The sequence below is a fragment of the Strix aluco genome, chromosome W, assembly GCF_031877795.1.
Source record: "Strix aluco isolate bStrAlu1 chromosome W, bStrAlu1.hap1, whole genome shotgun sequence".
NCBI lineage: Eukaryota > Metazoa > Chordata > Aves > Strigiformes > Strigidae > Strix > Strix aluco.
In genome coordinates this window covers 3,596,619-3,610,287 of record NC_133970.1, presented here as the reverse complement: position 1 = coordinate 3,610,287, position 13,669 = coordinate 3,596,619, and the positions used below count along the sequence as shown (strand labels likewise).

Sequence of the window (13,669 nt, the reverse complement as noted above, 5' to 3'; positions counted from 1 at the left end):
GGATCTTCCTTAATCACTATTCTCTCTCTCATGTAGTAATGAGTTGATGCATTACCCTGGATTTTCCTATTAATTGCTTTAGGTGCATTATTCTGCCTTTTCTTATTGCACGTTTCCTGTATTACTCTGTTACATTATTTAGTTATCACCAGTAAAATACACCTGCTCTTTTCACTCTGCTGTCTGAGTTTAATTGGTATCCTTAATCAGCAAAACAATGACATAGTTAAACAAATGCAAAGCTTACCATAGAAGTGACTGATCTGGCATCTTCTTCATAATTCACTACAGGTGGTGGCTCTTTCCCATCATTTTCTTGAACCTTTTGTTCCAGTAGTTCTTTCTGGGCTGCAAATTTTGCCTCAGAGCATCTTAATTGCTGAACTGTTTGCTTGAGTTCTTCCAGTGCATGCTTTTGGCTCAGCAAGAGTACAAGACTGCAGAGAAAAATAACAAGCAATTTTAAAACTCATGATTTAAAATACATATTTTGCTTCATAAAAGCTGCATAGAATAAAGCATTTTCAGTACTGGAATTTGTTTTTCTTTTTTCACTTTATCCATCCATGTAATGAAGGAAATTATTATTTTCATCGACTTTGGTTGAATTTACAACCGTTAGGGTTCCCTGTCCTTTTGGGAAGAAATACAATTTTAGATTATGATTTCCAGTGCTGAGTAATCCACTGCAATCCACATAGCCGTTATAATAATTATCTTCACTATTAAACTCACCTTATATCCAGTATAAATTTGTCTGGCTCCATGTTAAAGGCACATGTTGTCTCCATCTTCTGGACTGAAAGGTCCTCTACTGCATAAGTATGTCTGGACTGCAGTCAGAACACTCTTTAATGTTCTTTTTTTTTTAAGCTAAACAAACTGAACTCCATAAGGGGCTAAAAGAAGTTCTTTCTCATCTTCTATATGCTTTTATGGCTTATAAACACACACATTTTTCAACATCTATCAGAACTGGACCCTTTATTCTATTAGCCGTCTCACCTATACCACAGTCTTCTGATATAGTATTTCATTATTTAGCGATTTAGAGATTGCAAGAGCATTTTCAAATTTCCCCCAACACCTTCCAACACCTTTCCAAGGACAGACCAACAGCCACTCTCAATCCCTATAAGCCTTCTTTTTTGTGTGTATAAGTTTATATTTGGAAAAAGACAATTAGTCAAGCACAATACATAATGCAATCCGAATTTACTAGTGTCTCATCTCAACGTTTTAGATAGATAGTTTTCTTCCAAGTCACTGACTTTTTTTAAAAAAAAAACAAGTTCAGTAATTCAGAGTAAGAAGATTTAGTTACAGTTATATTTCATGTCCACTAGCCAGTTTTTAGTCTATTTATTGATTCTTCTTTCTTTGAGAGAAACTCCATGCCTACATTCTTACACTGACAAACTTCAAACTGTTACCCTATAAATAGTGCCTTGTAGAAGACCTGAGATTTTCCTTTGTAAAACAACAGTTGTAGCATAGCCTACTGAAGGCTCTATCAGCTTTAAATGCTTCAGCGACAAGATAGTGCTTAAAACAGACTGGGGAGGGGGGGAGGAGAAAACTCACAACCCTGCAAGTGGCCTCACAGCAGACAGCTACGTAAAAAGACTGTACCAATCTCCTCTGCTGCAATCATCAAGATTTCCACCTTTGTTGCATGCAAATGGAGAGCCATTTGAAGAGATTCTGCACAGAGGGGAAAAAAAAAAAACAAACAACCCAAAAAAACCCCCAAAAGCTCCAGAGTGCTCAATCCTCCCAGAAATTAATAAAGTTAAATTTGGGGGACTTTCAGAAGATCTAGACCTGTGTCAATAAAAGGAAAGAGTCTTCCTTACACTCAGAATATCAAGTATGAATTCAGTCCTAGAAGCATGAACCTTCAGGAATAAGGAAATATTGAAAAATTAATTTCTTTGATAAGAAAGAACAGAAATTAATTAAAATAAGATGGCCATAAGATGGACTTTCACATAAAAATATCAAAGAGCACCCACATTCAACTCCAAGAGATATTTCAAAACAAACATAATCAAGCAGTAGTGAAGTAGAGCAGTGGTTCTCAACCTGTGGTCCGCAGACCCCTGGGGGGCTGCAATGTCATCACAGGGGGTCCACGAAGGCTTAAAGCAGGGGTGGGGAATGTCCAGCCCGGAAACATTTGGTCTGGCTGGCGGCAAGCGGGAATCATTGCAATAAAGATATTCTAATAGGAGTGTGTGCATTAACAGATTAACTTATTTCCCCTTCTCTCCAAATTTGAAGACCCTCCATGAGAAAATGGAAATAAATGTTTGATGTAGTCTAGTGCTTTGAATCTTGAATTAAGTCTTGGTGGTCTGCGGACACAAAAGGTATTTAAAGGGGGTCCGTGGTGAAGGAAAGGTTGAGAACCCCTGACTTAGAGCATATACAAGTATCTAGAGGACGCTTTCATATTAACCCCAAGAACTGCCAAAACCAAAGATGGACAGAAGCTGTCTAACACAGAGAACCATCCACCATCCATGGTGCAATATAGACAACCTTAAAAGCACTCAACTGGAACCCAGTGACATGTAGTCTAGAAAGAGGTACAGAGTTCTCACGGTCTGAAAGGACAGATGAAGCAGGTTGAGGGACCAGAACTACTAAGAATGTGGACAGTGTAGAGAAAAATCATAGTATTCTATCACTCAACACCTTGAGAATAACCTCTGGAAGACAAACCCTCCTGCCAGCCCTCCAATTCTTTGGGGAAAAAAAAGGAAATTTAGAAGTTATCTCTGACAACAACCCACTCCTGAGCAGAAATTAAAATATATCTCCTTTGCCCTAGCAACAACAAATCTGGCTCATGTAATTCCTCTCTCATAAATGATGATGGTTGTTGTACTCATGAATAAGGTTCACACAGATCTGCTGACACTGCCCGCAAGAGAGCTGAGAAATCCAGTGTCCTGGTTTTGGCCAGGACAGAGTTAACTTTCCGTGGGCTGAGAGGGAGCACAGCTGAAGGGCTGGGTCCTGATCGATCCTTGGAGCATTCCATGGCATGTGACATCGAAGCTCAGCATATAGGCGGGCGCGTGCTCTCTCACGGGTGGGCGTTGTTTGGTTTGGTTTTGGTTTCCGGATCGGCTGGGCGGGTTTCTGTGCTGTGGTCGGATCGCTGCTGGGGACGGGCTCTGTACCGGTCGCCGTTCGGTGAGCCACTACTGCATTTTACCCGTTTTGCACTACTATCGTTACTGTTGGTTTTGCTATTATTTTTTTTTTTATTTAACCTACAAATTTCTTTTTTTTTTTTCCTATCCCTCCCCTATTTCACTGGGGGGGGAGTAAACAACTGGCCACGTGGCAATTTACTACCGGCTGAGTTCAAACCACAACATCCAGAAAAAACAATTCAAATAACAATCTCATCAACAATTCCACACACCCACAGCTTCAGTCCTCTCCAACAAAGCAGGGGACACCTGATTTAACCTTGTTTGTTGATGCAGCAAGAAGTTTCTCTATCCTAACTTGTACATGTAAACACTGAACATGAAAAAAACATTCTGAATGCACTACAGGCCAAGTGTCACGGATGTCAGAGACTGTTTCTTCATGAAGTGACCCCGAGTCAGATGATTATTCAAGTAGGTTCCGAAATAATAAGGGAATGCTCTATCATACAATCCTTGTTGTCAGGAAAAGATAAAAATTTATATCCCTAAATATGCGCATTGTACTAAGTCACAAAAAAAAAAATATTCTGATAATCAGCAGAATGATAATTCATGGGGAAAGGATCAGTATGATGTATAAAGACACAATTAGAGGTCCTGGAAGAGAAGTTTGGCATGAGACTGCAGAAGTTTAAAAGTATCATACAAAGAAGTGAACAATCTCTACTTGAGATAATGTTCTACCATCTGGTCTTCATTATGAGAGAGAAAAAAGAAAAAAGATCTCCCTGTGAAAATGATGCCCTTCCACTATCAGCAAGGCTTTGGTGAAAACACATCAGCTAAAATGAAAACATCCCAAACTCTGAATGGTTACAGCTCATCATGATCCACAGATAAGACAACAGATCCTGCATGTTAAAACACATGAACTGTTCTCTTTCCTGAACTGTGGCAAGATGTGAACCAGGTCATCTGCTGAAAATTATGTGAAACACTAAATATTTTCAGTTTGCTAAAATCACATGTAGAATGTTCCCTATTCCATCTATGCATGGAGAAGTAGCCCCTATAAAATTCTTTAGCTGTGGCTTCCATCAATGCAAACATTATGGTCCTTGTGGCTAACAAGAGCTACTATCAACCTCACAGAGTAAGATCTTATGTGAAGAGTCCTTGTGAGACTGGATCAGGGCAACAGACAGGAAAGTGGTACTGATGAAAGATTAAAGATTAAAACAAAAAGAAACATTTCACAGTACAAGGCCTTGGAAGGGGATAATAGGCTCAAAGATAGTAGAGCCTTGCAAAAAAAGACAAAACCTTGAATTGAGGAATGAGAAAACCTCCCTTGGTCATGTGCTCAGAGATACGATAAAGAATGCCCAAGTTGTGTCCTTTACCTGAACTTAGCTCATTATAATGTGAAAGCCACGCATCTTGATGAGAAGCAGCCCCCTATTCAGATAAATAAAATCATGAAACAATAGTTTTCTCTATTCTTAGAAAGGCCAGGAGAGGGGGCAGCAGAACTGACATCAAGGACTTCCAAAGGGCTGACTTTGTCTTGTTTAGGCACCTGCTTGACAGAATCCCTTGGGAGACGGTCCTGAAGGGTATAGGGGTCCAGGAAGGCTGGGCACTCTTTAAGAAGGAAGTCTTAATGGCACAGGAGCAGGCGGTGTCCAGGTGCTGTAAGAGAAGCCGGCGACAGAGGTGGCCACCCTGGCTAAACAGGGAGCTTTGGCTGCAACTCAGGGAGAAAAGGAGAGTTTACACCCTTTGGAAGAAGGAGCTAGCCACTCACAGTGATTACAAAGAGGCTGTGAGGCTATGCAGGTCGGAAATCAGGAGGTCTAAAGCCCAGCTGGAAATTAATCTGGCTTCAGCAATCAAGGACAACAAGAAATGTTTCTATAAGTATGTCAGCAGCAAAAGAAAGGCCAGGGACAGTCTCCATCCCCTGCTAGACGCAGGAGGAAACATGGTAACAAGTGATGAGGAGAAGGCTGAGGTCCTTAATGCCTTTTTTTGCCTCAGTCTTTAATAGCAAGACTAGTTGTACTGAGGGAATCCAGCCTCCTCAGCCAGAGGACAGAGACTGGGAGAACGATCCCCCCGCATTCCAGGAGGAGACAGTCAGTGACCTACTGCATCACATAGACACACACAAGTCTATGGGACCGGATGGGATACACCCGAGGGTGCTGAAGGAGCTGGCTGGGGTGCTCGCCAAGCCGCTTTCCAGCATTTACCAGCAGTCCTGGCTGACCGGGGAGGTCCCGACAGATTGGAAACTGGCCAATGTGACGCCCAAGGGTTGGAAGGATGATCCGGGAAATTACAGGCCTGTCAGCTTGACGTCGGTGCCCGGGAAGCTGATGGAGCAGCTCATCCTGAGTACCATCATACAACACATGGGGGACAACCAGATGATCAGGCCCAATCAGCATGGGTTTATGAAAGGCAGGTCCTGCTTGACAAACCTGATCTCCTTCTATGACAGGGCGACCTGCTTATTGGATGAGGGAAAGGCTGTGGATGTTGTTTACCTTGACTTTAGTAAGGCCTTTGACGCCGTTTCCCACAGCATTCTCCTGGCGAAACTGGCTGCTCGAGGCTTGGATGATTGCACGCTTCGCTGGGTAAAAAACTGGCTGGATGGCCGGGCCCAGAGAGTTGTGGTGAATGGAGTTAAATCTGGTTGGCGGCCGGTCACGAGTGGTGTCCCCCAGGGCTCGGTTTTGGGGCCACTCCTGTTTAACATCTTTATGGATGATCTGGACAAGGGGATCGAGTGCACCCTCAGTCAGTTTGCAGATGACACCAAGTTGGGTGGGAGTGTTGATCTGCTCGAGGGTAGGGAGGCTCTGCAGAGAGACCTGGACAGGCTGGAGCGATGGGCTGAGGCCAACTGGAGGAGTTTCAATAAGGCCAAATGTCAGGTGCTGCACTTGGGCCACAACAACCCCCAGCAGCGCTACAGGCTTGGGGAGGAGTGGCTGGAGAGCTGCCAGTCAGAGAGGGACCTGGGGGGGGTTGATTGCCAGCCGGCTGAACAGGAGCCAGCAGTGTGCCCAGGTAGCCAAGAAGGCCAATGGCATCCTGGCTTGTATCAGCAATAGCGTGGCCAGCAGGGACAGGGAAGGGATCTTACACCTGGACTCGGCACTGGTGGGTTCAGTTTTGGGCCCCTCACTCCAAAAAGGCCATTGAATGACTCGAGCGTGTCCAGAGAAGGGCAACGGAGCTGGTGCAGGGTCTGGAGCACAGGTGTGATGGGGAGCGGCTGAGGGAACTGGGGGGGTTTAGTGTGGAGAAGAGGAGGCTGAGGGGAGACCTCATGGCCCTCTCCAACTCCCTGAAAGGAGGGTGCAGAGAGGGGGGATGAGTCTCTTGAACCAAGGAACAAGTGCCAGGACAAGAGGGAATGGCCTCAAGCTGCGCCAGGGCAGGGTCAGACTGGCTCTTAGGAAGGATTTCTTTGCAGAAGGGGTTGTTGGGCGTTGGAATGGGCTGCCCAGGGCAGGGGGGGAGTCCCCATCCCTGGAGGGGTTGAAGAGTCGGGTTGACCCAGCACTGAGGGATCTGGTGGAGTTGAGAACGGTCAGGGTGAGGTTACGAGGTTACTGGTTGGACTAAATGATCTTCAAGGTCTTTTCCAACCTTGATGATTCTGGGATTCTGTGATAAGACCCCCACCCTTTGAGTTTGCACAGAATAATAAAAAACCATTGTAACTTTAAATCGAGATGAGGCATGTTGTTAACCAATGAGGAACAAAGTGATAAGAAAGTAACCAGTGGTCATTACATTAAACGTGCATCCTTGTAGCTTGAACTGTATAAATATGTCGCTTGCCTGTGTGCAGTGTGCTAGCTTTGTGGAATTACCACCTAGCACCCATCTCTGCGCAGATATGGATTAAACAAATATATCAACTCTGTGTGTTTTCCAGCTCATTGCACACCAGGTAAAAGAACTCAGATTTTGGGACAACAGTATTGGGCTTATATGGCAAGGTTTTGGTAGCTGGGAGGCTGCAGGTGTGACCTCTGTGAGAAGACCAACATCAGGCAGCCAAAAAACACTGTAGTGGGTTGACCCCATCCATCAACCAAACACCTACCCTGCCTCTCACCCACTCTATCCTCCTACGGGATGGGGAGAAAATAGAAGGAAGTTGAGAAGACCCACGAATCTAGATAATGACAGTTTAATAGGGAATGCAAAAGCTGCATGCACCAGCAAAGCAAAAAGAGGAATTCATCCACTACTTCCCATTGGCAGGCCTGGAAAACAGGGCCTCAGCACACGTAATGTTTGCTTGGGAAGACAAATGCTATAACCATGAACGTCCCCACTTCTTCCTCCTCAGTGAAACTGAGCCTTTATTGCTGAGCACAACATCATATGGTATGGAATATCCCTTTGGTCAGTTTGTTTCAGCTGTCCTGGCTATGTCCCCTCCCAACTTCCTGCCCACCCCCAGCCTACTGTGTTTTGCAGGGGGGGTAGGGAAAGAGAGAAAGCCTTGATGCTGTGAAAGTGCTGTTCAGCAGTAGCCACAACATCAGTGTGTTATGAACACTGTTCTAGACACCAACGCAAAGCACAGCACCATAGGGGCTGCTATGAGGAAAGTTAATTCCATCCTAGTCAGACCTAGTATACACCGCAAAGTCACTCAATAGCTCAGAACTCGTGGTGCTGAGGCTTTGTCAGAAAGAAGTGAGCTGAAGTCCAAACTGGTTCAAGTGAAGAGACAGAAAACATAATTTTGCAGACTTGACCTCCATTTTGCCCAGATAAAGCAGAACCAGGGAAGATTTCCTCAGCACTGAAGGGCTAACCTCAGCATCTTGTGTGAGACTCAACAGTAACAGACTCTAAAGCTCTTGAATTTGGAGGTGACCTCCTCACTTTCTTTCATGAAGAGAGACTTGCATTAAAGCTCCTTGAAGGTGCCAAACTCACAGCCAAGCAATCTGACTTGACCAGCCCATCCACCATCAGGATGACCACTACTTCAAGAGGCAAGCTTTCATTCATCGCTCAACTGTCCTTGCCTTTGACCTTGCTTTGTAGTGCTGAGGCTGGTACTATATTGTGTGACAGCAGTCAAGAATATGCAACAGTTGATTGAGACATTCTGGGTACCATAAGTACTTGTATAAGAAGAGCTAAACAATCAAAAACGTCCTGGTCATTCTACAGTGCAGTTAAAAATGAAAATGGGGTCTGTTGGTGGAAGACATAACCAATGCTAAAACAGAATGGGTGATTTCAGGGAAGCTTATGTCTTACACCTAGAAATCTAAGCCAGATCCCATGTTTTTTTAAAAAGACTCACAGATACAGCTGGAATCTACACTGAGATCATCTCAAAAATACAAACATCTGCTACAGGATCAAAGGAATCTACCTACAGCGGGAAAGTCAGGGAGAGAAAACCACTTTCAGAGAGATATAATGGACAACAAGACAATACTGAAGAAACATTCCTAAGGAAAAAGCAGCATGAAGGAGAAACAAAGTCATAATGCTTAAAAAACCCACAAGACTCATATATTTCAAAGTGTTTATCCTTTAAGCAATATGCAGCAAAGAAGGTCGGCCAAGAACTGAAAACATACATACTGTTAATATATGTGTAGACTATCAAAGAAAGAACAGGAAATCATCAAATCAGAACAATTACACATATATATATAAAGTTTCATATATGAATAAAATACTACTCAATGTATCAATTACAAGACACCTTCAACAGAAAGCTTAGAAGTGTTTTTCAATGAAGACAGAATTATCTGAGGACTTGCATTCCACTTCAGTGGTATTGCAAACCAATATTTATGACCAAGTTAGTAAGATTCTGACTGATCACAAGAAGAATTGAAAAAACATCACTACAGACAAAAGCTATTTATCTGTTGTTATAACTTCAGTTTAGACTGTGGTGTGAAATTTAATCAGAGTTAGGGAAAAGACCAATGATCTTGATCAAAAATTATTATTTATAATGAATGTTTATTTGTGGCAGTGTAAAACACCAATTAATCCCTCACCTTCATTATTTACTATTCAGTATTACAGGATATTGGTTCTACATTACTGCATAAGAAAGTTTACATATCTTGCATATGGCTGTGAGAAGTCTTTCATAAAATCATATCTATACAATGAACTGTCAGAGAGACAATCTGAATTGACTCCTTTTGTTCCATCAAGCTGAAGTTACACTGCTAACCAAAGGTCCAGTTCTTGAGCTATCCCAATAGTATGACAATTAAACTAAATTAAAGGAGCTGCTCAGTTCGCTAATTAATTAGGATCTGAAGCAGGGAAGGTTTATTTAAGACATGGGAAACTGACTTTTTGTTGTCATTGATAATAATCACTTCTCACTATAGCAAAACAATGTTAGTGCAGATTATTTCATATTTAAGTCTTAGGAACTGCATTATAGACAAATTTATCTCAAATTATTATGCTTTGATATTTTAGTTATACTTACTCCGATGTTTTTTCACAAGTCTTAGAGGACTCTTCTAATTTTTTCTCTAGTTCCAACACAAGTTTCTCTTTGATCAAAAGTGTCTGCTGTGTCTGAATCAAGTCTTCTATTACTGTTTTTAACCTGTAATACATACATTTCAGAAATCTATGGTATGCATACACAAACTGAATATATTTGGAAACATTTAATTTTTTTTCCTAAAGATGAAAAGGAGCATTAGTCTTCAAAATATGTTTTTTGTGCTTGTACCTTTATATTATTATATTATTCAAATATGTTATTACAGAATTCATACTAGATTGTAGATACATACAGAATGATTTGCTGCCTACATAATGCATTATGTGGATTAATGCCTTCCTAATATATTGCTAATTCATGAGAAGTTATATTAAAATTGAAAGCCTTCAGACTGCTGGAGTACACATTAGATAGATATGTACAATCAGCAGTTGTGATGTATTAATCTCTAGAAATAATAAAACCAGAATCAGTAGGTTTTGCATTGCAAGTTAAAACAATACTTTTTAGTATAAGAGTGATTTGTATATTCTTCTCTATACAATTAACTTCTTTAAAGTCACACAGTTTTTGGTAATGGTAAGTCCAAAATAAAGGTAAAATTTGTACAAGAATACTCAACATTAACTGAGAAACTGATATTGCACATTAAAACCATTACTGACACTTTGCAATTATACTGGCAAATATTCCAATACCAAAAAAAGTCAACAAATGTAAAATGAGACTTTGCGATATAATTCTCAATCAACTATACACAAAGCAGATAAAAGGCTCGCCTATCAAAAAATATACTTTGACTTCAAGCAATTGCTAAGCTGGGAGAATAATTTACAAAATATCCTTTCTTTCTTGGCATTCACCTATCCATCTTCAAGTACCTTACTCTGTTTCCCCTGTATTTTCAAGCACAATTTCAATAAAAATGTATTAAAGAGTGGAACAAAGGTAAAATATATATAGTACTTGATAGTGCACAGATCGATTACTCCCCAAACTGGAACAGTTTTGGGTGTCAGAGGAGGTTTATTCTGTTATGCTTTTCAGAATATCTCAATATTAGTCTATGATAGTCATCAATATTTATCAGGAGACACCACATCTCTCTCATTACTTATAAAAGTTCCCTAATAAACACTGACTTTTAACTACCTCTCTCTGTTAAATCTTTTTTATTCATAAATATAAACTTACCTGAAAATGTAAAACTGAACCAGTTTTCTCATCACTTATCCTTAGAATATATTTTATTAAAACCTTCAGTAATGCACGTAAAGTTGTCATTCTTCTCATATACTCAAAAAAACGATTGATTTGACTGAAAATTATTGATTCTGGATTAACATATATCTTCTAATCCATTCAATGTCTGGGAAATAAACCCAGTACATGTATTAGATTTATTATATTTGCTAGATTTGCCAGATACTGAAGGTTTCCTCTGCAGAAACATAACGATGTAGTATTTTGAAGATCCAAAGCCATGATCTCAACTCTAAAGATCAACAAACAAATTCCTATTGTTTCAGAACATACAGAATGGATCTTTAAAAAGCCGTCATCTATCAATAAAGGATGTAATACACTGACCTTACTTGAGAATATCTAATCAATCCACAATAAGTTGATACAAGCATGTTATATTTTTCTAGTAGTTTTAAAGCAAGACTATAGTAAAAGGTATATAAAAAGCAGTTGACAAGGTATATCAATCAAAAGCAGTTAAAGAAAACTAAGCAGTCATAAGAGGAAGGGTTCTTGCTTGTATTAAAAACAATTTAAAACAGAAGAAATAGGATAATAATAAAGAGTCAGTTTTTACAGTGCCAGGAGATAATTAGTAGATGTCCACAAAAATCTGCACTGCTTAATATGTTCATAATAACTGAGATGAAACAACAATTTAACAAGTGAAAAAAAATGCTGGCAGTACAATGTTATCTGAGGTAGTAAAGGAAGGGGCTGAATATGAATAATGCAAAAGGATTTTTCTGAATCTTATGAGAATCAGTAACTGGACTGCCATTTAGAAGATTAATCTCAATGTGTATTAAAATAAACAAATATACAAGGGGGAAAACAATCAGAAACTTTATACAGTGAATGGCTCTAAGCTGACTGTTACCACCAAGAAATAAAATCTTGGGGTTACAACAGAGTATTCCTCGAAAACACTGGCTCGATACTTAACAGTGGACAGAAAAATCAAACACAAGGATTCTCTAGTATTTGTTAAAAATTAAGCAGAACAAGAACATAGGAAACCTCAATATGCCTCTCTCAATTTATGTATCTGGATTACCTGTGCAATTCTGGTCATTTATCTCAAAAACAATACAGTAACCTTGAAAACATTCAAAAAAAAGATAACAAGCTTAATAAAAGATAAGAAGTTTTGCGAAAGGAAGGACTAAAGCTAAAGAAAAAAAAGATGACAGAGCAGGAATATGATAAAAGTTTACAATATCATGAATGGGGTGGAAAGGAGTACATTATTCCTATTGTCTTCCAAAACAAGAGCTTAGTCATAAAATGAAAGTAGGAAGTAACAGGTGCACATGATGTTAAGTTAATCTTTGGAATTCCTTGACCTAAGATACTGTGGACAATAGATACTTACACATATTGAAACTGACTGGATAAATTCATGAAAGAAAAATACATCTAAGGCTATTACAAACAAATATTATTTCTGCCTCAAAAAAATTCAAATCTGAAAATTATGGGAGGCTGAGAGAACATTCTGGGGAATGCACACACAGCCTGTTCTTGTTCTCCTCCCTACACTTTCCCCTTTGGGCTAATGTCAGAGAGAAGAAAATTGGCTAGGTGAATCTTCGGTCTGACCTAATATAGAATCCTAGAATGGTTTGGGTTGGAAGGCACCTTTAAAGATCATCTAGTTCCAACCCCCCTGCCACAGGCAGGGACACCTTCCACTAGCCCAGGTTGCCCAAAGCCCCGTCCAACCTGGCCTTGAACCCTTCCAGGGAGGGGGCAGCCACAGCTTCTCTGGGCAACCTGTGCCAGGGCCTCACCACCCTCACAGGGAAGAATTTCTTCCTTACATCTAATCTAAATCTGCCCTCTCTCAGTTTAAAACTGTTACCCCTCGTCCTATCACTACATGCCCTTGTAAAAAGTCCCTCTCCATCTTTCTTGTAGCCCCCTTTAGGTACTGGAAGGCTGCTATAAGGTCTCCCTGAAGCCTTCTCTTCTACAGGCTAAACAACCCCAACTTGTGCCAGGGCCTCACCACCCTCACAGGGAAGAATTTCTTCCTTAGATCTAATGTAAATCTCCCCTCTGTCAGTTTAAAACCGATACCCCTCATCCTATCACTCCCTGATCAAGAGTCCCTCCCCCCTTTCCTGTAGCCCCTTTCAGCCCTGGGAGGCCGCTCTAAGGTCTCCCCGGAGCCTTCTCTTCTCCAGCTGAACCCCCCCAACTCTCTCAGCCTGTCTTCACAGGGGGGTGCTCCAGCCCCCTGAGCATCTTTGTGGCCTCCTCTGGACCCACTCGAGCCTGTCCACGTCCTTCTGATGTTGGTGCCCCCAGAGATGGATGCAGTACTCCAGGAGGGGTCTCACGAGAATAGAGCAGAGGGGTAGAATCCCCCCCTCGCCCTGCTGCCCACACTGCTCTGGGTGCAGCCCAGGACACGGTTGGCTTTCTGGGCTGTGAGCGCACATTGCTGGCTCATAGTCAGTTTTCTATCCACCAGTACCCCCAAGTCCTTCTTCACAGGACTGCTCTCAATCCACTCATCAGCCTGGATTTGTTCTTGAGATTACCCTGACCCACGTGCAGGACCTTGCACTTGGCCTTGTTGAACTCCATGAGGTTTGCATGGGCCCACCTCTCCAGCCTGTCAAGGTCCCTCTGGATGGCACATCCCTTCCCTCCAGCATGTCAGCTGCACCACACAGCTTGGTGTCATCAGCAAACTTGCTGAGGG

General features: G+C 41.4%; 1 protein-coding gene across 5 annotated transcripts in view; it reads right to left on the bottom strand.

Annotated features, from left to right (window-relative positions):
* LOC141917798 (tyrosine-protein kinase Fer-like) overlaps nucleotides 1-13,669 on the bottom strand; it is a 216,578-nt gene that overhangs the window by 134,735 nt on the left and 68,174 nt on the right. For all 5 annotated transcript variants that reach the window (XR_012621465.1, XM_074811324.1, XM_074811323.1 and 2 more), the window contains 2 exons: nucleotides 9,688-9,810; nucleotides 248-437 (listed from right to left, as the gene is read on the bottom strand). Coding sequence is in view for 4 of the 5 variants with exons in the window: in XM_074811324.1 (XP_074667425.1) it covers nucleotides 248-437; nucleotides 9,688-9,810 (313 nt within the window). In the remaining variant the exon portion in view is untranslated. The remainder of the gene's footprint in view (nucleotides 1-247; nucleotides 438-9,687; nucleotides 9,811-13,669) is intronic.